The 22,910-nt window shown below is 36.6% G+C and overlaps 1 protein-coding gene across 1 annotated transcript in view; it reads left to right on the top strand.

The window, feature by feature from the left end:
* The window catches only part of NLK (nemo like kinase), a 143,581-nt gene that overhangs the window by 94,053 nt on the left and 26,618 nt on the right, over positions 1 to 22,910 (top strand). The window contains exon 4 of the mRNA XM_019731400.2: positions 22,397 to 22,503. Within this exon, the coding sequence (XP_019586959.1) occupies positions 22,397 to 22,503 (107 nt within the window). The remainder of the gene's footprint in view (positions 1 to 22,396; positions 22,504 to 22,910) is intronic.

Genomic DNA, 22,910 nt, shown 5'->3' with positions numbered 1-22,910 from the left:
CTGAAATTGTAATGAAATAGTTATATTAGTCCCCAGCAAAAAATTAGGTTGGGTTTTGAGAGACCATGCATCTTTAGATAGCTCCTTAAGCAACTTTTTAAAAGACAGTGTCTAGATTATAACTTTACAAATCTTCCTACAGGGCACAACAGATTTAGCAGGAGTCAGGTATGGAAGACCCATAAATTCTACCATAACCTCTATGTCATCTAGCTGTTGTGTTATCCTATTTTTTAAATCTAATATACCAACCTAGAAAATACATTCTTTAATAATTAAGGAAGATTATGTATTTTTCTGAGTTGAACTTGCAGTTTGTTAAAGGATCGTAATTTTAAACTTTGAGTTTCTATTTGGAAATAGAAATATATGAAAATAGTTTGGCACTTTATTACTTTAGCCTGCTGAAATTTAGTCCAAGAGAAACCAGTTCCAACTGTTTGATTAGAAAACGTTATTTATCAAACTTCAGTCAGGAGTCGGGACTCTATACATAAACAAACTCCTCTCCAGAAAGGCCTGGATGCCTGCTGAATTGGAAATAAAAATGTAGCTTGCTTTGGGAAAAGCTTATTTTTAACTTGAAACATCATCTTATTATTTTATGGAGAGGGATATAGGTGGTGCAGGTCTTCTGTGCTAGAAGCAATTCCAACCTAAAACCAGTGGAAATGAGAAGTCTAATGGGGTGACCATGTGTCCCAGTTTTCCAAAACTCCTAGATTTTACCTGGTATCCTGGTATAATTATAAGTTCTTCCTTTCACTTGCAGAAGTGTTTCTGTTTGGGTAACAGGTTTGGCTTGTGCAGGCAATGTTTAAACAGGAATCTCGTCATAAAGGCAGCAAAGAAGCTTATGTGTCCATTTTTGGCCAGTTAGAGTCCTTGGTAGACAGTCATGTAGTTTTTGGCTCTCCGGATATAGTAGTTTAATGATAGTATTATACATTATATTTTATAGCAACATTTTTTGTTAATTTAAAGAATACGCAATATGTGATTCCCTGGTGCAATTAAACAGTTCCAAAACCCTCAGGGAATCGTACGAGTCAGTGAAGAGCTGAAAAATGAAATGTATATATGCATGTATAAGAGGACTCTGCAACAAGCGTACCATCAAGGACCAGAAAGCTGCATCCTAAGCGCTTTGAAGATTGCCATATTGTTAGAATTTTCTCTTCATTTATTCCATAAACATAAGTATCAATTATGTTCCTAGAACCAGGAATTTTTAAAAAATTGTGCTCACTGTTTTATTCCCAGCACTTAGAACAGTGTCTAACACATATAGTAGGTAAATGTTTGTAAAATGAATAAATAAGATAGTCTGTGCCCTCCAGGTTTGTAATCTAGTCGGATATAATCATATAAATAATAGTTATAATCTAGGTTGGAAAGTATAGCAATAGAAAAGAATCGACATATCCTGAGAGTCCTGGGGGTCTGATTTTCATTCTTTCACATTTTAGTTTCCAATCTGGATTACTTGAAAAGCATTTGATAATTTAAAACAAAAGCTTTCACTTAACCACTGTCGACCAATTTTGGCTCCTTACTTCTGAAGCCTAGGACAAAAAGTCAAAACAAAGGAAAAGTTGCAGAACAATCCTGACTTTAACCACCACTTATTCAATATCTAGTCAGCCTTATTTATTCATTCAGCCAAATATTTAGCACTATTATGTATATAATATTGTATTAATCTCTGGAGGATACAAAGATGAATTGTTTAATTTTTTTTTTCCATTTAATTTGTCAGGTACTGTTGTAAATACTTATCTCCATTTTAGAGATGAAGAAACTACCTGAGAGAGGTAAACAACGTGTCCAAGGTCACTTAGAAATGACAGAGCTGGAATTTGAACCCATGTTGACTGGTCTAGTGGGCCAGGAGGGCTCTTACCCCACTGCTGCCTCTCACGCTTTCCCTCAAGAAAAATGGAGTATGTGGAATGAGATAAGATGCAAAGAAATAACTATCATAGGGTAGAATGTTCCAAAAGGAATATAGGCAGGTGTTGTGGGACTTTAAACGGAGAGATTGCTTCAGGCAGTAAAAACAATAAGACTTAAACGATGAAAAGGCATTTCAGATGCGTATTGAAGGATGAGAAGGACTTGGATGGGTAGCATGGAGGAGGATGAATATTCCAGATGGAGGGCGTAGGTATCAGGAGCATCTTTTAGGGAATGGCACATTATCCAGGTGGCTAGAGTTTAGCATGAAGAATGAGAAATTAGGCTAGCTGGGGCCAGGTCATGGAGGGCCTTGAATGTTGAAATTCGTCTTTATTCAGTAGGAGTCTGAAAGCCCAATGAAAGATTTTTGTGTGTGTGTGTGTGTGGTGAGGACTATGACAGTCAGAAATGTTCTTTATAAACTTAAAGAGTTTCTGTTTGAGATGATAAGAAAGTTCTAGAATTAGATATTGGTGATAGTTGCACAACATTGTGAATGTACTGAATGCCACTGAATTGGTACATATAAAAATGGTTAACATGGTAAATTTTATGTTATATTCTACCACAATTTAAAAAAAAAAAATTTTTTTTGAAACACCTGACTCAGGCTGAGAGGCAGTGGCTGTTGTGAAAGGAGAACAGGATTCTTGGCAATTGACTGGGACTTTTCAGCCATGTACTGAACGGCCTGGGTTTTGATGTTGATGACTAGTTGGGTATTTACAGAGGCCGGACAAAGAAATGAAGAAATCTGGGGGTGCTGCCTAGAACATTACAGAGTAGCTGGCCACATTGGAAGAGAAGTAATTGAAATCAGAAGAGGAATTGGGATGCTCTGAGAAAAAGGAGAGGTGAGAAGCAAAGACAGAACCTTGGGATGAAAGCAAAGAGCAGGTTCAGCAGGCCTAGTAGTATAGTTCGAATTTGGAGATTGTGTTCCAAGAAAGGAATCTGTAGTTAGCACACGTTGTGATCACTTCAAGATAGAAAATAGAGCCATGCTTTGAGGTGGACAAAGTAGAATAATAATGAAAGTCCTTAGAGTTCAGCTGGTTAAGAAACTGAGGGGCAGAGAGTCTCTACCCAGGCTGCAAATAAAATCACCTAGAGAGTTTTTTTTAAAATGAGGATGCCCGGACCCTACCTCCCAGAAATTCCGATTTAATTGGAATTAAATCGGAATTTAATTTCCCGCTACCCCCCCCAACCCCCCACCTCCACCCCCAGTGATCTGAATGTGCCCTCAAAGTTGGGATCCACTAGGCTAAAGCACTGGAGTGATTAATTATCAGCAGGAAAATTATCAGTTACCACCTGAGGGACTTTGAATATGCGAATGTGAAGCAGTTATTTGTGTCATTTAACTAAAGTTGGGATCATGTTGTAAAGGCTGCTAGAAAAGACAAGGGTAAGAGACTATGGAATTAGTTTCTGGTATGTATTTTTTTAAAGGAGAGAATTCTGTAAGCAATAGTAGTGGGACCAACCATAGTCTGGAAAAAGGGTAGGAGAGAAAGAAGCAGCTAACTCCTGCACTTACCAGCTCTTTAAGTGGAGACCATGTTCCCCATCGCCAGGTTGATGCTCTTCGTGTAAATCCATCATAAATGCTTTTTGACAACGATATTAACTGTGATCTACAGATCTTTAAAAACCTCAAGACCTACCCTGTTTCCCCAAAAATAAGACCTAGCTGGACAATCAGCTCTAATGCGTCTTTTGGAGCAAAAATTAATATGTAAGACCTGGTATTGTACTGTATTGTATTGTATTATATTACATTATATTATATTATGCCCAGTCTTATATTAAAATAAGTCCTGGCATTATATTATATATTATATTATATTATATTATATTATATTATATTATATTATATTATACTGGCCTTAATAAGACTGGGTCTTATATTAATTTTTGTTTCAAAAGACACATTAGAGCTGATTGTCCAGGTAGGTCTTATTTTCGGGGAAACACAGTACTTCATCTTCTGTTTAAGCCATAAGAAAGTCAAAATATGTCATATTTAGGCAGAAAGTTCCAATTTTATTTTATTTTGACACATCAGCAGTGAAAAGGGCAGGAATCAAAATGAAGTCTCAGAAGCTTAAGGCTGTATGTGTCTTTATCTCAGACCCTATGCTCATCACCCAAAATCTCTGCTTCATTCATTCTTTAAACAATTAGTGTTTTTAACTTATCATAGAGGCAGAGTCGTGCATTTTACCTGAAGCGTATTGCAGCATGTTTTTTTTAACATGATTAAGAGAGAGAGAGAGAATTAATTTATGCTAACTGCCATTCATTTAGATTATTTTCCAGAGTGAGCTTGAGATAGGAGTCAAGAACGTGCTATTCCAGCCGGTAATTTCAGCTCCCATACACTTCCCATAGTGTTGAGAGAGGTACTTTAATATAGCATGATACTGTAACATAAGCCAGTTGTTTCATATGGGGTTTGATTGAAGAAAACAGCACTCTGTTCCAATACCGCAGAACACAGTACTGCTGAATCTAATGAGAGTGATACATTGGTCTCCAACATAGCATCTTCCCAAATGATGTTTATGTGATCCTTAATGTTCATTTTATGCCCTAACTTTGGAACTTCACCCTCAGGCAAGATGTTCCAGCAGGTAGTGTAGAGTATAATGGCCACTGCTGTTAGCCTTAGGAGTCCATGGTTCAGTGGAGACAAGTGACAATTTTCAAATCATTGTAATACTGGGTAATCAGGGTTAAAATAGAGATATTAACCAAATTTTCTTAAGTGGAAAAAAACTGCTCTGCCCTCATTCTCTCCCTCCCCAAAAAGGTTTGGAAAACTTGTCTGGAACTTAGAATTTTCATAGTATAAGACATTTCACTAGTCCTTTCTATGTCAATCCATATAAGATCAGTTGCTTATTAGTAGGATATAACTATATATTTCAATATTTCCAGTCATGTTTTTAATTTTCCGCAAAATTTTAGGCAGTATCTGATTTCTATTGGTGGGTCTATGTAACCCTTTTTGTATAGCTGTTCCAATTAAATAGCACTGCACAGGTGGCACATCTCAGTGTTTAACAGAGATGCATTCCATATGTGTTAGAAAGTGGGCACTGTGAACAAATGGATAAGGCACTATGTCAGATCTTACCTTTCTTCCAACTTTATTGAGATATAGTTGACATACAATAGATGTAATATCTTGACAGAGGAGGCAGGTCCCTTTAAAATGGACCACCATCGGGGTGGCCAGTTAGCTTAGTTGGTTAGAACACGGTGCTAATAACACCAAAGTCACCAGTTCGATCTCTGCATGGGTCACTGTGAGCTGCGCCCTCCTTAAAAATAAATAAAATGAAATAGACCACCATTTTATTTTGTCTCTTCTTAACTGCCATAGAAAGTACTCAGAAACAGACTTCTCTGATATACCTCTCCTAGATTCTTCTAGATTTTATTCTCTGTACATTTTTAATCCTCTCAGTCCTTCATAACTGTTCTTTTTAATAACTTGGCCTTTTAAAATCTTCACCCAAAAATGAATTTCACTGGTGATGGGTAGCTCTGGGTAGGTAAGGGAGCATCTGTAACTTGGCTTATTGAGAGGTTTGTCCTCCCTTCAGAATGTTGTTTGTGGTTGCTTATACCACTGATAGCAATCTACTCTCGGTTTTAATGACATCATTCTTTCAGCTTTACAATAGATCAGTCTGGAGTAAATTGCTCTCAAATTCTGTTGGGCAGAAGGACATTTGAAACCAGGTTGTCTGGATACAGAAGTAAGTTTTCCACCCTTAAGAAAGGGTGGGTGGATCTAATTTGAGGGCTCATTGTCTCTTGGAGGAAATGTTAAGATTTGTTATGTTGGCAGAAACAAGCCTGATGCATGTTATATGACCGATGTGTGCATCCTTTATCCTCTGAATGGATTAAGAGGTGACTGAAGAATTTGCCCCTTCTCTTCATGAATTAAACTTAAGTAAAATGTTTCTAGACTAGGTAGAGGCTCTTCGTTCAAATGTCTCGTTTTGATATTCATAAAAAAATAGTGACTATTCCAGTCATTCTTTTGGCTTCTATTCCTTAGGTTTGTGTATATAGGCGTTTGCTCTGGAGGGTTGTGATGGTGGGAGATCAGTAGTCACCATGCTTTACCATCTACATTTGACAGACACACAAGGTTGCCTTTGCCTCCTCTAGAGCACTTTGGGGAGAAGAGAGCTGAGGTTTGAAATAACATCATTTTCTCTAGAATGTTCTTTCTGTTTTATTTCATATGTGTTTATAGCCTTAGTGCCAAGGACTCAGCCAACAGATCCTTCTGGGCTAGGCCAGACTCTGTAGAATGACAGCTTTCCAGTTTTTTTTCTGGTTGCAGAATTGATTTTTTGTAGTCAGTTTTAAATTGCAAATTAAAGGTAGTTTTAATTTTTAAAACTTTAACATTCCATACAACAGATTATTTACCTTAAAAAGAAAAGGAATTTGCCTTGGCCTGGGAAAGAGATTGTTGTAGTCAAACATTTTAACAACGTGACCTTTTAGTCCATTGATTTCTGTAGAGAAGCATAGGCATGCTTCAGAAAAGGTCAGTGATTCTAACTGAAGTGCACACGGATTATTTTTCTAGTTGCAAAGGCGCCCATGCTTTTTGTTGGAAAGAAGATGATGAGATTTAGGGCTGTCCATTTGTTAAAAGAGAAAGCACTGCTGTGATGCATTGCTGTATTTCATGTGGAAAGCATTGTTTGAAATCCACGATATCCATAAACCAGATTTTCATTATGCATGCTATTTAATTCCCTCATTTTTATTTCAGAGGCAGTTACATATCTGAAATCTTGGTTGAAATTTCCCTACTCTGTGGACCAGATTTTGGAAGAAAAAAAAATGTGAGGAAAGGTATACTATCAAGTCTAATATTTATGGTTGTGAGATTTTTTTTCTTTCAAACAGGAATGGTAGAGTTTCAGAATTAGTGCTGTATGTGAGTTTAAGCATGTTTTAACTGCCATTCTTGAACTTTTCATGTACATGTAAGAGAACCTATAGCTTGAGGAGCCAGACTTGAGGATCTGCATACTACAATTTATTAAACCCCCCAAAATTTACTCTGTCCTTTTGGGAAACTATCTGACTCATATTTGTACAACATGTATCACACTCATATGAAGACTCTTAAAAAAAAAAAAAATGATTGTAGAATTGTTGACCCATATGGCTCCTACTTGATAAATATTTGATACTGCAAGATTTCTTTTTCATAATCTGGCTTAGTGTTGGTTTCTGTCCAATATGAAATGGAAGAAAGAATGAATCAGTTTTCATTAGCTGAAGTCAGTAAGGACTGTTGAGGGATTAAATTGTTTTCAAAGCTTTGTCCATATTTATTCCGTAGGGAAATAATTTGATACAACAGATTCTCCATTTTCTTCTCCCAATCCAGCTAAACCAGTTAAATACCTTTATTTTGCTATTTGAAAGCTTTTAACATGTTATTAATAGTTTTTCATGTATCAGTCACTCATTGAACACAGAACATTAAATGTGTTCTCAGACTTCAGTTTACATCAGCAAGCAGGCCGGCCTGCTATAGCTCTGAACTCTAGATGTCAACAGTTGTTGAACCTGATACCATGTTTTCCCGAAAATAAGACCTAGCCGGACCATCAGCCCTAATGCATCTTTTGGAGCAAAAATTAACATATTTTATATTATACCCGATCTTATATTAAAATATGACCGTGTATAATATAATATAATATGATATAATATAATAATAATATTATATAACATATAACACCAGGTTTTGTATTAATTTTTACTCCAAAAGACACTTTAGAGCTGATGGTCCGGCTAGGTCTTATTTTCGGTGAAACACGGTAATAGTAATTACATCCCCTAGTAGTAGTAGTCCCTTTATGGCTGCATAAAGATTACCTAGGCTTTGGTGTATTAGCAAATCCTGAGGTGGTTTTAAAGTTCCAACTCACAGTTGGAGTATTTTTCCCTCTGCTTTGAAGAGTCACTGCATAGCTGGAGGAACTTATTCATACCACCTTTTTGAAACACCTGTGTTCCAGATGAAGCCAAAAAATCTGAAGCTTGAATCTACTTTTTTCACCTCTCTCAAAAATAAATACATCTCTAAAATGTTCCCAGCTGGTGAGAGTGAAATGCTCTCAGCCTCCCAACTATTAGTAGAGGGTAATATTGAATAACAGCAAAGCCACACCTACTTTGAGCTGCTGAAAACCCTCATCACTCCATTATTCTCCTGAACTGTTTAACCTTCTGGTTAACCTTCTGATTGTTAGCCTCTTGACATATTTAATTCAGGTGTGAGAGTTCAAGAACGCTCACAGGACTATTTATTTGATCATTTCATTATATCCCACTGTTCTGGCTTTATTTTTTAAGGTTAGTAGACACCAGACGGCGTGTGTTACATGGAAACCCAGAGGTTTCAGAAGTCACTAAATATATTAGACCTGCCTTAATTGGAGGATATGAGGAAGCTGTGGGGCTTTTAGCCACTTCATAGACCACCTGAATCTCCTGCTACCAACTCAGTTTATTTGAGAGCAGTACTTCAGGGAACTTAATAGACCTACAGCACACTAGCGCAAATCTGTATTTCAGCCAAAGTACAATTTATTCACGTACTACTTATATCAGTTTGCCCTGCATACTATATGAATAGAGTTATTAAATATTAGGAGCACTGAATTATACAATTGGTGATGGGTTTAATAATTACATATTTAATGGAAAACCATTTCCTCTTATTGATGCATCACTTAGAAGTGACAAGAGAGCCAAATGGCAGAAAATAGGATTAGGTCAAAGCGGCATTTTTCCAAAGAAAATATGTTATGCATGCGCCAAACGAAGTTTTTGTGTATGTGTTTTTGTTGTTGGGGAAATGTAGAATACTAATCAGCTGTGGGATACCAACCTGAAAGCTCGTTTTTGCCACTCTGGTCTCATGACCTCAGGTTACTAGAAGCCCGTTACCAAAATCAGGCATGCCCTGTGTGGAAAGTTTTCAGAGACTTCACAGAGATTAGTACTTTTAATGGCTCCCTTGAGTTTCCATTCTGTCCAAAACCAACCTAAGTCTCTCTCAAAAATCATACGCCCTGTCGAAAACGTTTCATGATCTGAGAAAAGGTTTCTGTCCTCATATGAAGGAGTGTGACTATCATGGACATACTGGTGTTTGGTGCCCAAAAAACCCGCATGAGACCGCTTAATAAGAAGTGAATAAAATTTTCCTCCTCAGCAATGATGTCCTTTTAAGATTGCCTGGTCTTTCCTTTTAAGGTCAGTAGCTTAAAAGAACTTTTGAAATTGCTTGTCTGTTCTGTGTTTCTTTTTTATTTATATTCTGGGGGGAGGGAGAAATGTTGGGAAGGAATAAGAACACAGTCCTTTTGGCAAAGGCCTGGTCTTGGATATTGAGCAGTCCTGAGTTCAAATCCTGCTCACTCCTCCACACTAGCTTTTTGACCTTGGAAAAATTGTTTGATATTCTTCCCTGAGCCTCAGTTTACTCAGTGATAATTAGAAATAATATTTTTCCTCGAAGGACTATTGTAAGGAATAAATGAATTAATGTAGGTGGGAAATTTGGCACAGTGCCTGGCATATTGATACTTAATAAACTCAGTACTCTTCCTCCCTCCCATAACAACGATGATGATGATGATGATAGCAGCTACTGTGTTTCCCCGAAAATAAGACCGGGTCTTATATTAAGTTTTGCTCCAAAAGACGCATGAAGGTTTATGTTCAGGGGATGTCATCCTGAAAAAATCATGCTAGGGCTTATTTTCCGGTTAGGTCTTATTTTCGGGGAAACACAGTACCACATAATCCCTGTTCACCATGTGCCTTTTTATGTGATTCACATATAACATCTAAACCCTGGCATTAACTTGGCTAATGTTACCAAGCTAGTAAATGGCAGAGTCGAGATTCTAACCAGGTCTTTGATTCCAAAGCCTACACTACACTGCCTCCCACTGCCTAAATCTGTTTAACTCTTCACTTATAAATTGGCTTCCTGGCCTTCTCTCTTCTGAAGTAGAAGTATTGCATTCATCTTTTTTCTGAGGTTTAGTTCATCTTTGGAAAGAGCACAGGTTAAGAACAAAGGCTGGGATCTAGCGTCAAGTCTGCTGAATACTCTGTGACCTTTGGCTGGTTCCTTTACCTCTCTCTAAACCTCTTTGCTTGTTAACAATGGGAATCATAATAGGACTTACTTCTTAGAATAATTAGGAGTCTATGAGGCTAAATACATTTAAAGCTGGATGCCTACCATAAAGAAAATTCAGTAAATACCACCTATTTTTCTTTTCGGTCAAGCTTCTATGGCCATTTGCATTAAACTCTTTTTGCTTTTGTTTTCTGTATTTGATTTTCACGTAATAATCTCAGACTGTTTCTATCCTTTTGAATGTTGCCTTGCTTTCATCTGTATTTTTTCTCTGTGTTGTCACTGAGTTAGTTAGCATGCTCTCTACTCTGTCTTGGTGCCCAGTCAGTATTTATCGATGCTAATGACGATGGTCAAACAAAGATGCTGTTGGCACCAGCCCTGCAGCCTCTGAGACTCCTTGAGTAATCATGACTTCCTAAAAACAAAAGGACTCAATCATCTTACACATCATTAAAGGTCAGAATTTGGTGTCAGCATTTGTTTCTGTGGTGATTGTGTAGCTTTTTCTGCAGAATTACCTCTGACAGTTGGAGTAGTCAGGCTTTCTGGCATGAGGCTGATTATCATGCATTCTTAAATTACTTCCTAAAATAGACACAGCATCTCAGAGGTGGGTTAAACAAATATTGATCATATTACAGATTTGTTTTAATTGGAGCAGGAGGCCAGGGGAGGCTTGCCATTGAGTTGTAGTTCATTCCCAGGCTCTAGATGAGTTTCCTAGTCGTCTTGCCCATAATCCTTTTTGCATCAAAGAAAATTGTACAAAACTTTAAAATTCCAAACAGCCCTCTCTTTTTCTCTGCCTTTCTGGTATATCTAATATATTCCCACCTTGTTTCTTTGATCCTCAGAAGATTCCTTATTTTTGTTTTTTCATGTTTCAAACTCTGTCCTACCTGAACACATTGTCTTCCTCTGGCAGGTCTCCTGCATGTTATGTTGGGGACTGTGCACTGACAACTCTCGTGTTCCTTATTATACAGAATGAATCCTGGTGTGCCTTATTCTGAAGAGTGTCATGTCATTAAAGTTGAATTTATACCCCATTAATGGTGACATGCTACCATAATTTCAATATCCAGATTTTCAAAATAGAAGGAAAGAAATGAAAAAATATTTTTAATAGATGAAAAACTTTGTGCAAAGAAAAAAGAAGATTATAATCAAAAGCAAAATGAATACCCCATCTGTGGCAGATTTCATTTTGTAAAAAAACTAGAAATTATTGTTTATTACCATATGTAATGATTTCCCAAACTTATGTTTTCAACTTAGACATTCCACCAAAGACCTGTCCTATATTACCAGCAATCTCTAGTTCGGACTTTCTTTTTTTTTCTTTTTTTTTCCAATTTCAAGGGCTACTAGTCCTACCCTCCATCCTACCACACACAAAGCAGGGGGTCCCTATTATACAGACACGTGGTAATTTTTTAAATTCTCATCTATTAAAAAAATAATAATAGGGAATCTGAAGCTATTCAAGTAAGCATATATGATTCATAGATACAGGAAAGTGTTTATTTGTCAATTTTAGCTTTGTAATTTGACTAAAGAAGGGTGAAAGGAATACAACTTGAAGAAAGTGAATGCTCAGCAGGTGGAAGGCAACAGAGAGAACGAGGTAGAAAAACTTGCCCGTATGGTTTTTTTAACCTTTGTATTATTTTTCAGTTGTTGACAAGAGGAGTATCATTACTTGGCCTTCAACCTGACATTTCTTCACCTCCAGTCTAGATCTGTTACGTGGGAATAGTCCCAGGTTGTTATGAGGATTAAATGAGGGGACCTGTTAAAAGTGGTACAAAGTAGCCTCAAAAATACTTTTCAGTAAACTGAGATAATTCCTCTGCAAACTGTGGGATTATTTCTTATTTGAGGTTGTGGCCTGGTAGTGACAGAATGAAGACTACAATTCAGGTTATAGAAGAAATGAAGAAGAGTACTTATGTGGATTTGGGCAGTTACTTTGGATTCATTTCCTTCCAAGAGGAAAGACTAAAACTCAAAAAGAGAACAATTAGTTCTTTAGAATAACCTACCGCTTGTGAGAATTCATTGAGGTAATTCATATAAAGTACTTAGAAAGTGCCTGGCCCATAGTGAGAACTCAGTAAATGTTAATTGCTTTTATTTTTATTATTTCTCATGTGTTTTGTTTTTTTAATTTTTAAGGTGAACCATTTTAGAAAACCAAATGCAAGTATATATGTTTTTACAGATACAGGTAAATTACCAATTAGAATGTGCCTGTAATTTAGAAATTCAGTAGGAGCTGAATAAATCTTGATGGTTTCTTACATGTTTAAAGGTTTAAATCTCTATAATTACTAGAATTTAGCAATTCTAATAACTTAGAGATTTATCTCGTTAGAAGAATATCTCGTGGTTGTGCTTTTTGTTGCTTTTATTTTTGTTGGCTTATCTGAGGGCAAATCTGGCGTATTCAATTCCAAAGCAGCGTCTAAGGGGCTTTATGAGATTAACAACCATAATATTGTTGTAATCTTTGAGTGACTGTATTGTAATTGCTTGTTTAATTGTTCATCTCCCTTGTTAGGCTATAAACTCAGTGAGGGCAGGGACACTCTTATAAACCACTGCATTTCCAGTACCTAGAACAGCAGAATATTGAAAAATGGCGAGTGGCTTCCCATTTGAAAACACATGGCAAGGGAGAGATTCTAAAAGCTGCATCGTGTAATGAAGTATTAAGTTTCTAAATTTTCCTTGAAACCTGATTTTTGCAACATGAAAGTAACGTCAGTCACATGAATTTCATGGAAAGGGTCAGACCTCAGAATCTTTACAAACCTAGGTTTGCACCCAAGCTCTGTGTCAGCAGCTTAACCTCTCCCAGCCTAGTGGAGTTACACGTTAGATACTATGAGGATTAAGTGAGGTGACATGGAAAGTGGCACGTCGTAGCTTCAATAAAAAGTGAGCTTCCTTTCTCTTTTTCTTCTCTTCATAGCACATCATTAGAAGTAATTCAGCTTTTCTTTATTTTAAAGTAATCTGCATTCTGTGATATTTGGTTAAGAAAGGGGAATAGTAGGCAAGCTTCTATAAGAAGCAGTTGGGTGGGGTATAGAGAGCACTGAACTAGGAGTCAGGGAACCTGAGGTAGTTCTGTCTTTTTACCTACTGGGAACGTGATCTTGGGTAAAAGAACTTCTCTGCCCTGAGTTTGTGTTTCTATTAAGTGATATTTCCCTGTGATTAATAATATTTGAGAAAGCAGCAAAAGCACTGGTTTCTACCCTGTTACAAAGAAGCTTCTAAAACGTCAATATTACCCCTCCCCCAAAAAAATTAACTCTTTAAAACAACACAAACAGTTGTTTCTCTCAGGCCCCAGAGGAATCAGCGCTGCCGTGCTCCACCCCACCCCCCATACATTTATAATTGTTAATTTGCATCATTCTTTTTTCTGAAGCAAATCAGTACTTTTTGAAATCCATATTTCATGGAGCTACTTAACTAATTGCTGCAATCAGCAGCAATTTATTTTATAGCAGGGCTGTTCAAATCACTCTGAGGTTGGCATACCATGCACAGTGTGTTTTTTTACGATCATGATTTTAATGACAAGTTTTAATAGGACAAAATGGTTGATCTTTTAATATTCTCCTGAAAATCCTAACTTTGGTCCTATATTTTACCTTTACCCAATGGTAACTTAAAAGGCCATAGCAGAGTCGTTGATCCAGTGGGTACATCAGCTATGGAGGGGCTGTCCCATTTAGAAAAACCAGGAGATGGAAAGAGTACCCTGTTTTTCCTCTTGTTTGGAGACCCTCATTAAATTACTCAGAAACAATAATCAGATAGCTGCTGTTCAAGTTAATGGCATCTCTGAGTCCCTGTCAAGAGAGCTTTATTTAATGCACAACAGACCTGGAGTGATGCAGGTGCCTTTTCAGCCCCTCATTTAATTTAAGCTGCTTTAGTTGGCATGGCAACTAGTTGAGACATCTGGGAGAAATTATGCTGGGGATTGAGACTTCAGGGGATTTGTACTAGAGCGAAGCAGAAACCTTCTCATAAAGTGGTGTGTGTTCCTTCTGAATTTCTGTACCTATATTGTTAAATCTTCGAATTCAGGAATTGTATTTTCCAGACAAGTAAATTTGTAAAAGGTCGGCCTGGTTGTTAGCTTGTTTTCTGTGAAGAAAAAAAAATGCTTTACTTGTGGAGTGAAAAATGAAGAATTTACTTTGCTAAACTAAAGCTTGACAAAACGTAATGCCTGTGGATTGGCCGTTCTAATTACTTTGTAAAAATCATACATTTAAAATTGTTCAGTCTTTTATGTTTAAAAGATACTGGAGGAGGAGAAACCATCTCTGTACAAAGATAAACAAAATGGTAAAGGTGGACAGGGGCTTTTTGTGGTTTTGCCCTGGACTTTCTGGTTCCATTAAGAGTTTGCTAACCAATCCCCATTCTTTTTTAACCCAGTCTGTCATCTCAAGAAACAGAGATATGAAAGTAGCACTCTTAAACTCGTCTTTCTTAAGTATTAAAACGCGAAGTTGAATGAAAGGTGTTTCAAGTTCACAGACCCTGAGGACAGTGACGTGATCTAGTCATTTGTGTTTAGCAGAGGGACTATCTGGTGGTTTCTATTTTGAGAAATAAATTATTTTGTGAGAGAAATTAAGCACATATGTATGTGGTCTTAGTATAGAAGAATTGACGTACCATTTGAAATCATGCTCTATATTCACTTGGAACACATTGCTTTTCAATTTTTTGATATCTGGTAATACTTTGCTCTATTTTAGGTTGAACTCTATGAAATTATTATTTTTGTGGGTCAGCAATGGTCCAGAATTCTCGATTCAAATCCAGCTGGTTTAGGGTCAACAACACCCTGATCTGGAAATCATATGTTTCATAATGCTAAATGTAAGAACTTTCTTTCCTGAAATGAGTAATTGTTTATAAAATACCTGGTTAGAACAGGTCCCATGCCAGCCAGTGTTTTCCTTTTTCCCTTTCTTTGAAAATGTAGTCACTATTAGAAGAAAGCATATGATATTATTTCATACTTATTCTTTGTTTTGGGGGCTTTTGTCTCAGTTTTTTCCTTTTAGAAATCAAAACAAAGTTTTTCAAGCATCAACACTATGAATTCAACTTGATAATTTGAGGATTACATTAATCTTATAAGGACATTAAGGGTTAATATGTAAAGCACTCTTACAAGTAAAAATTGTCACCCCAATAGAAAATTGAGCAAAGGACAAGAATAATTCTCTCTCTCTCTCTCTCACTCTCTCTCTCTCTCTGTCTCTTACTCTCTTTTTCTCTCTCTCATACTCTCACATATATGTAGCCAATAAACATAGAAACAGTTTTCAACATGAAAACACAGTTGATAGAACACAAATCTTTCAGTCCTTCCTGCAGTGCCCCTAAAATATCAGTAAAAGGTTAAAAACTAAAAGAGGCAGAAACCTATGCTGGCAGTAGTGAGAACCCAGAAACAGGTTGGTTCTTGCTACAGAACATCAGAACAGCTCAGGAGTTAGAGACATCAAGTATCTCAAAAAGTAGGGATGCAGGTAGGCCTAAACATAGGATTGGTTGCAAGCCTGTGTAAGAAATAATATGTTCAGAGCTTCTGTCCTGCAGAAGACTAAAGCTTTATTCTCTGGAGACAGCATGAACGGAGCTACGGTGTCTTTGGTTCCTTCTCCCACTCATATGGAACCATGACAATCTGGCCTGTGCCTTCTAAAACAGAAGTTTGGAGGGCTGTCCTCTGGAGAAATAGATTAATCCAAGAGAGAGGATCTATACATAATTGAGGATCCCTCATGAAACAGAACTCTAAAGCTCTAAGTCCTCCCACAGAGCTACATTACTGTCAAACAATAATAACCTAAGCGTCCAGTGGTAGGGGATTGCTTATATCTTGATATATTATGTAAAATTACATAAGCACTTAAAATGATAAGAATTATATACCATGGAAAGATGTTCACAAGATGTTTTAAGTGAATATAGTGTGTGTGTGTGTGTGTATACACACACATACTTGGGGTATATATATATATATATATATATACTGGGGGTGCCAAAAAAAATGTATACACATTTTAGGAGATGTTAACCTTTGGTCAACATTGTTAAAGCAGGTAGTTCACCGTAATCAGAAGTGTCTGGATGCTGTTGGTAACCACTTTGAGTACCTCTTGTAATTGCAGAAGTCAAACATGACTTGTATTCATCTTTTCTTATTGATATATATTAATACAGTTTTTTCCTTTCTTAAAATGTGTATACATTTTTTGGCACCCGCTGTGTGTGTGTTGTGTGTGTGTGTGTGTGTGTGTGTGTATGGGGGTGCCAAAAAAATGTATACAAGTGGACACTGGTCAACATTGCTCAAGCAGTAGTTCACTAATCAGAAGTGTCTAGATGCTGATGGTAACCACTATGAGCACCTCTTGTAATTGCAAAAGTCAAACATGACTTGTATTCATCTTTTGTTACTGGTATATATTGAGTATTACAATTTTAATACAGTTTTTTCCTTTCTTAAAATGTGTGTGTGTGTGTGTGTGTGTGTATACACACACACGGTGCCAAAAAAGTGTATTAAAATCGTAATACAATGAATGACGCTGGAATCCGTTGGATGAACAGCATCTTTTGAGCAGACATCATACTACACATTGCTACCATGATTTAATTCAATTTTGAAAAGTAATACATAGATATCTCTTAAATGTGTACATTTTTTTGGCACCCCCAGTGTGTGTGAATGTGTGTGTGTGTGTGTAATATATGATCTACTTTGACACCATAATTCCACTTCAAGGAATATATTGTTAGGAAAATAATTAGATTCACATGAAGCCATACACACACACACACACACACACACCATGTTTCCCCCAAAATAAGACCTAACCAGAAAAATAAGCCCTAGCATGATTTTTCAGGATGCCATCCCCGGAACATAAGCCCTAATGCGTCTTTTGGAGCAAACCTTAATATAAGACCCGGACTTACTTTCAGGGAAACACGGTATATAATGTTTATCTCAGGGTTATTCAAAATAGTTTTTTTAAATTAAGATAACTTGGATTTTCAACAATGACCGATTGGTTAAATGAATTGTAATATCCATACATTAGAACACTATACAGTCATAAAAATTTTGCTTTATTAGAATATTTAATAATGGTATAATGCTTATATTTTAAGTTAAGAGAACAGGCAGCAAAGCTATGTGTATATTATAATTCCAATTTTAAATATACATATATATGCACACAACATTTTCATGCAGACGTTATACATATATAGGTTAATTCAAAGAGGTAGGATTCTGGGTAGTGTTTATATTCTTTGGCTTCTTTGCATTTCTCTAGTTTTCTACCATGGAGGATATTTTTGAAACTATTTTGGAAATTTTCAAAAATACACAGGAGTAGAGACAATAGTATAATAACTACCATATACCCGATACCCAGCTTCAACAATTATTAATCATTTTGCCAATCTCATTTTCTCTATCCTTTTTTATTGAGAAGGGAGGGAAAGGAGGGCTAGAGTATTTTAAAGTAGATTCCAAACATCACATTATTTTACCTATAAATACTTAAATATGCATTTCTAACTGATAAGGATCTTAAAAACATGCATTTCTACCTTCCCTTTCCGTCAGACACCTTTTTTCCCCATTGATTTGTTAGAGAGATTTTTTCCAAGAATGATCAACATTGTGTGTTTGGCGGATTGCTTCTTCATTGTGACTTTTGGGTTTTTATTTCTCATATTTCTAGTAAACTGGTCATTAGAGCTAGAGGATTGATTATATTAAGGTTCTTTTAGAGATGAGTACTTTCTAAGCAGTGGTGTGCATATCATAGGGACATAATATCTTGTCCCACATTAAGTGCTATTAAGATTAAGTGGTGGGTCGAGGTGATGTCAATCTCATCCCTTTCAAGTGGTTTTAGCAGCCATTGATAATTGGTGCCTACATGTGTGATAATAGAGGTTAAAAAACAGCGATTTTTTCCCCCTAACCTATCATAGCTTCTGCATTTATTAACTGAAATTCTATAAAGAATACAGTGAACATTTAGTATATTTTATTACGGTTTTTAAAAATATAACAATATAAAATCTGAAATTGTGTGGGGCCATTGAAACAATTTTAAACGTAGTAAAATCTAAATTTCACTGCTATGTAACCGTAGGCAGGTTACTTGCCTTCTGTTAGCCTAAATTTCCTCATTTGTAATTGAAGATTGAACTTCTACTTTGTAAGATTGTCATGAAAATTAGATGAGATGATATATTTTAAATACTTAGTAGAGTGGCTAGTACCTAGTAGGTGCTCAATAATAATTCATTCATTCAACAGATATTTACAGGGACTTACTATATGCAGGCATTGTTTCTGAGAATTTGAGATAAACTTGTGAATGAAACGGACAAAAACCTTTGCCCTCATGGAGCAGGGTGGGGAGACAAACAATAAACATAATAAGTAAATTACATAGGATAAGTATTAAAAGAAAAAGTAGAGCTGTGCAAGGGGGTAGCAATTGGATAAGGTGTGTAGGACACAGTATTAGAGTGGTCCTGTAAGGCCTCATTTGAAAAATAAGATTCAAGTAAAAACACAGAGGAGGTGAAAGAGTTAACCAAGTAGATATCTGGGGAAGCACAATCCAGGCGCAGGAAACAGCTAGAGCAAAGACCTAAGGGCAGAGGGTATCTAGCGTGTTCAACTAATAACAAGGAAGGAAGTGATAGGAGAGGAGGTCAGAGAAGAAGGCCCAATCAATTACGGCCCTGTACAGACATTTTTAGGTCTTTGACTTTTACTCTAAATGAAATGGGAAGCTTTTGCAGAAGAAGGATGTAATCTGACTTTTATTCTATAAGATTGTTCTGTGGATTGCATACACAAAATAAGATGAATTGATGAATGGAAAGAGCCATGGATAAATGTGTGCTAAAACAAATACGGCAAAATATTAAGTGTAGAATCTAGGTGGTGGTGGTGGTGGTGATGGTGGTGGTGGTGTGTGTGTGTGCGTGTGTTTGATCACTTTAATTCTTTCAAGTTTTCTGTGTGTTTGAAAATTTTTAAGAAAAAAGTTTTAAACTGTTAAGAAGCAAAACTAAATCTAACCTGGATGACGTGTATCATTTTATAGAATGATTGTAACATTCTATACTGTCCTATAAGAAGAAGTTCTACATGCCAAATCTCATTTCCTCACTAATCTTCATTATGAAGTAGAATGTATTTCTTTGGAGAGAATTTGATTAATAAAACCTAGATAAAAAATCATCCCTACGAGCGTAAGAACCTTAAAAATTATGTTTTCTAAATAATAAAGTACTGTCAATATATAGACAAAATAAAAACATAACAGTAAAAAATTTATTCTGACTGCTGTATTTTAGAAATGTAGGGGTCTTGGGCCAGTGTGGTAACAGCTGACATGCTAAGACGTCAAATTCTATGGCTAAATTTTGATAGAACCAATAGAATTTTCTTTTAATTCAGTCATGTGCCATGTAACATGTTTCAGTCAACAGTGGACCACATATAAGACAAGTCATCCTGTAAGATTATAGTGGAGCTGAAAAACTATTGTCTAGTGACATCATAACCATCATAATGTGGCACAACACATTACTCACGTGTTTGTGGTGATTCTGGTGTAAACCAACCTGCACTGCCAGTCGTGGTAAAGCATAGTACAATACAATTACGTACAGCACATGATTCTTGATAATGATGATAAACAACTGTGATACTGGTTTATGTATTTACTATATTTTCAGAGTGTACTTTCGACTTGTTAAAAAAAAAGTTGCTGTTAGACAGTATGCTGTGTTATGCCAGTAGCGGCCTCATACCTCTCATGTTTACCGCAGTTTTTGGTTGCATCATTTTCTCTTGTGCTTGATTTAATCTTGTGTTGTTTTATTCATCATGGCCCCTAAGTGTACAAAATGCATTGCTAGTTGCCAGTGAGAGGCCATGTCAAGTGATTGTCCTGGAAACAAAATTAAAAGTGATTAAGGATTGTAAAGATGGAAAATGAGTGGTGATTATTGCTCACCAGTCAGGCATGTCCCATTCCACCATAGCTGCGATCTTCAAGAACAAGAACAAAGTGATGGAAGCTGTTAAAGGATCTGCTTCATTGAAGGCAACTGGACTAACAAAAATGCGAGAAGGTCCCATATCAGATGTGGAGAAACTTCTAATGAGCTGGATTGAAAACCAGACACAAGAGCATATCCCTCTAACCACCATGACGATCACGGCCAGAGCAAAAAGTTTGCTTGCGATGTTGAAAGAAAAGGCTGGACCTGACTACAATGTTGAATTTACTGCTAGCTCTGGGTGGTTTAAATGATTAGAGAGTCGTTGTTCACTACGTAATATGAAAGTCATTGGTGAGTCTGCAAGTGCTGATGTGAAGGCAGCTGAAGAATTTTTGGAAACTCTAGATAAGCTGATCGTGGAGGAAAATGCCAGCGCAAATACACTAGTAAAGAGCAGTGTTCATGGCACATTACCTGCTTACAAGCAAATCTGTGATGAAAAAAAGCAACTAAGCAAACCACCACAGACATATTTCTGAAAAGCGTGAAACCTCCTCAAGAAGAGCCTCAGACAGGTCCTTTATCCTAAGAGATGACAGCTCCATTCGTGTCATTGCCCCTGGAGACCTTTCAGTGGGATAAGATGTGGAGGTGGAAGACAGAAATATTGATGACCCTCACCCTGACCCTATATGGGCATATTAGCCTATGCACGTAGGCTAATGTGTGTATCTGTGTCTTAATTTTTAACAAAAAAGATTTTTAAAAATTAAAAATCTTAAAAACAAAAAAACCTTGTCAAGTATATAAAGAAAAACAATTTTTGTCCAGCTGTACAATGTGTTTGTAACTTAAGCTAAATGTTATTATGAAAGAGTTGAAAAGTTTTTTTTAAACTTCAGTTTATAAAGTAAAAGAACAGTAAGCTAAGGTTAATTTGTTATTGAAGAAAAAAATATTTTTTTATAAATTTAATGTAGTCTTCGTATACAGCGATGTCCTAGGCCTTCACACTCCCTCACTGCTCACTCACTGACTCACCCAGAGCAACTTCCCGTCCTGCCAGCTCCATTCATGGTAAGTGCCCTATACAAGTTCTTTATCTTATGTACCATATTTTTACTGTATGTTTTCTATGTTTAGGAATACAAATACTTACCATAGTGTTAGTTTCCTACGGTATTTAATACAGTAACATGGTGTACAGGTTTGTAGCCTAGGAGTAATAGGATATATATACACACACTATCATAGCCTAGGTCTAGGAGGCTGTACCATCTAGGTTTGTGTAAATACACTCTGATAGTCGCACGATGAAATCGCCTCATGATGCATTTCTCAGAAAGTATCTCCATTGTTGAGCAGTGCACGACTTCACTTAAATCATAGAATTCACCCAAACTTAGTGAGTAGTTCTTGACTGCGGGCAGGCTAAGACCTAACTCTGTCCTATTCTAGATATAGCAAAAGACATTACCTCTGCAAGAGTTCATCTGCCATGTGTTGGTTGATTGAGCAAAACCCTGAGAGTATAACACAGTACAAAGCATAGGAAACTTAAAGTTTAGTAAGGGCAAAATATATAAAAAGTTAAGTAATAAAAGAATTATTAGGATTGTAGAGACTTGGATTTGAACTAACCATTTTACATGTTTTTCGGACTACCGTACTTTATAAAGTACATTGAGCCACAGTTGATAGGTAAATTGTCATCTTTTCCATTGGTGTCATGGTGGCCGAGGGTGAGACCACCAACTCTCAGAGGACCCTCCAATAATATGTCTGAATAAACCCTGAGACTGTTTGGTCTTTACACTCTTCCTGGCCTGATTTATTTAAAACTACCCTTATTTTCCCTTTTGTAACACGGAGTATAGAGAAGTCACTTGGTTGTTTACTCCACTAACTTTTAAACAGTATATGCTCTAATTTTGGCAGTGTTTCATCTTCTGAGGGCTGGCTTCTCACCTCTATTACACTGTCTAGAAGTTTGTTTGTTTTTTCGTAAGCTTTTTCCAGCCTTAAGAATGCAAGTTAATCTTTATACCTAGTGCCTACTTTGAGGGCATTAGGGGCAGAATTCTCTGAACTCTCCTTAACGTTATCCTCAAGATATGTTGTCACAGAATTGATGCAGAGTGACCTACATAAAATTATCGTCTCTCCTCAACCACTCAGCTCAGATCATGTCAAAGTTTTTCTTTATCAGATTTTGCGAGGTAAGATTTTCTTGATGAAGAAAAAGGTACTGTCGCTGTATAAATGAAATGTTTTGCTTTGCTTTTCATTTGAACTTTTAACTAATCTGACCTTCCAAGGCTTTCTTCTTCCCTAAAGACTTTTTTTCTTTTGTCCAAGGTATATTTAATAATCTCTGTACTTGATGTTAAATTAGAGGCTTTTAAGGTTGGCCACATGGTTCTTATTTTCAGTGATGAAATAGAAGGCCCTGTCTAATTCATTCGGCAGTTGAGTGGGTTAATCTACAGCGGTAAATAAGCAAGATGGTTTGTCAAGCAGCGATGATTTAGGAGATCACCAAGTGGAAAAGGAACTGTGTTTCCTGTGCATGTGGTCCTTCCTTCAAGCCAGCAGTAGGTGGGCCTGGTTAGAGTGTTGGCTGGCA

The sequence above is a fragment of the Rhinolophus sinicus genome, linkage group LG15, assembly GCF_036562045.2.
Source record: "Rhinolophus sinicus isolate RSC01 linkage group LG15, ASM3656204v1, whole genome shotgun sequence".
In the NCBI taxonomy this organism is placed as follows: Eukaryota; Metazoa; Chordata; class Mammalia; order Chiroptera; family Rhinolophidae; genus Rhinolophus; species Rhinolophus sinicus.
Note: the sequence above shows the minus strand (reverse complement) of the source record. Positions and strands in the feature narration are given on the sequence as shown.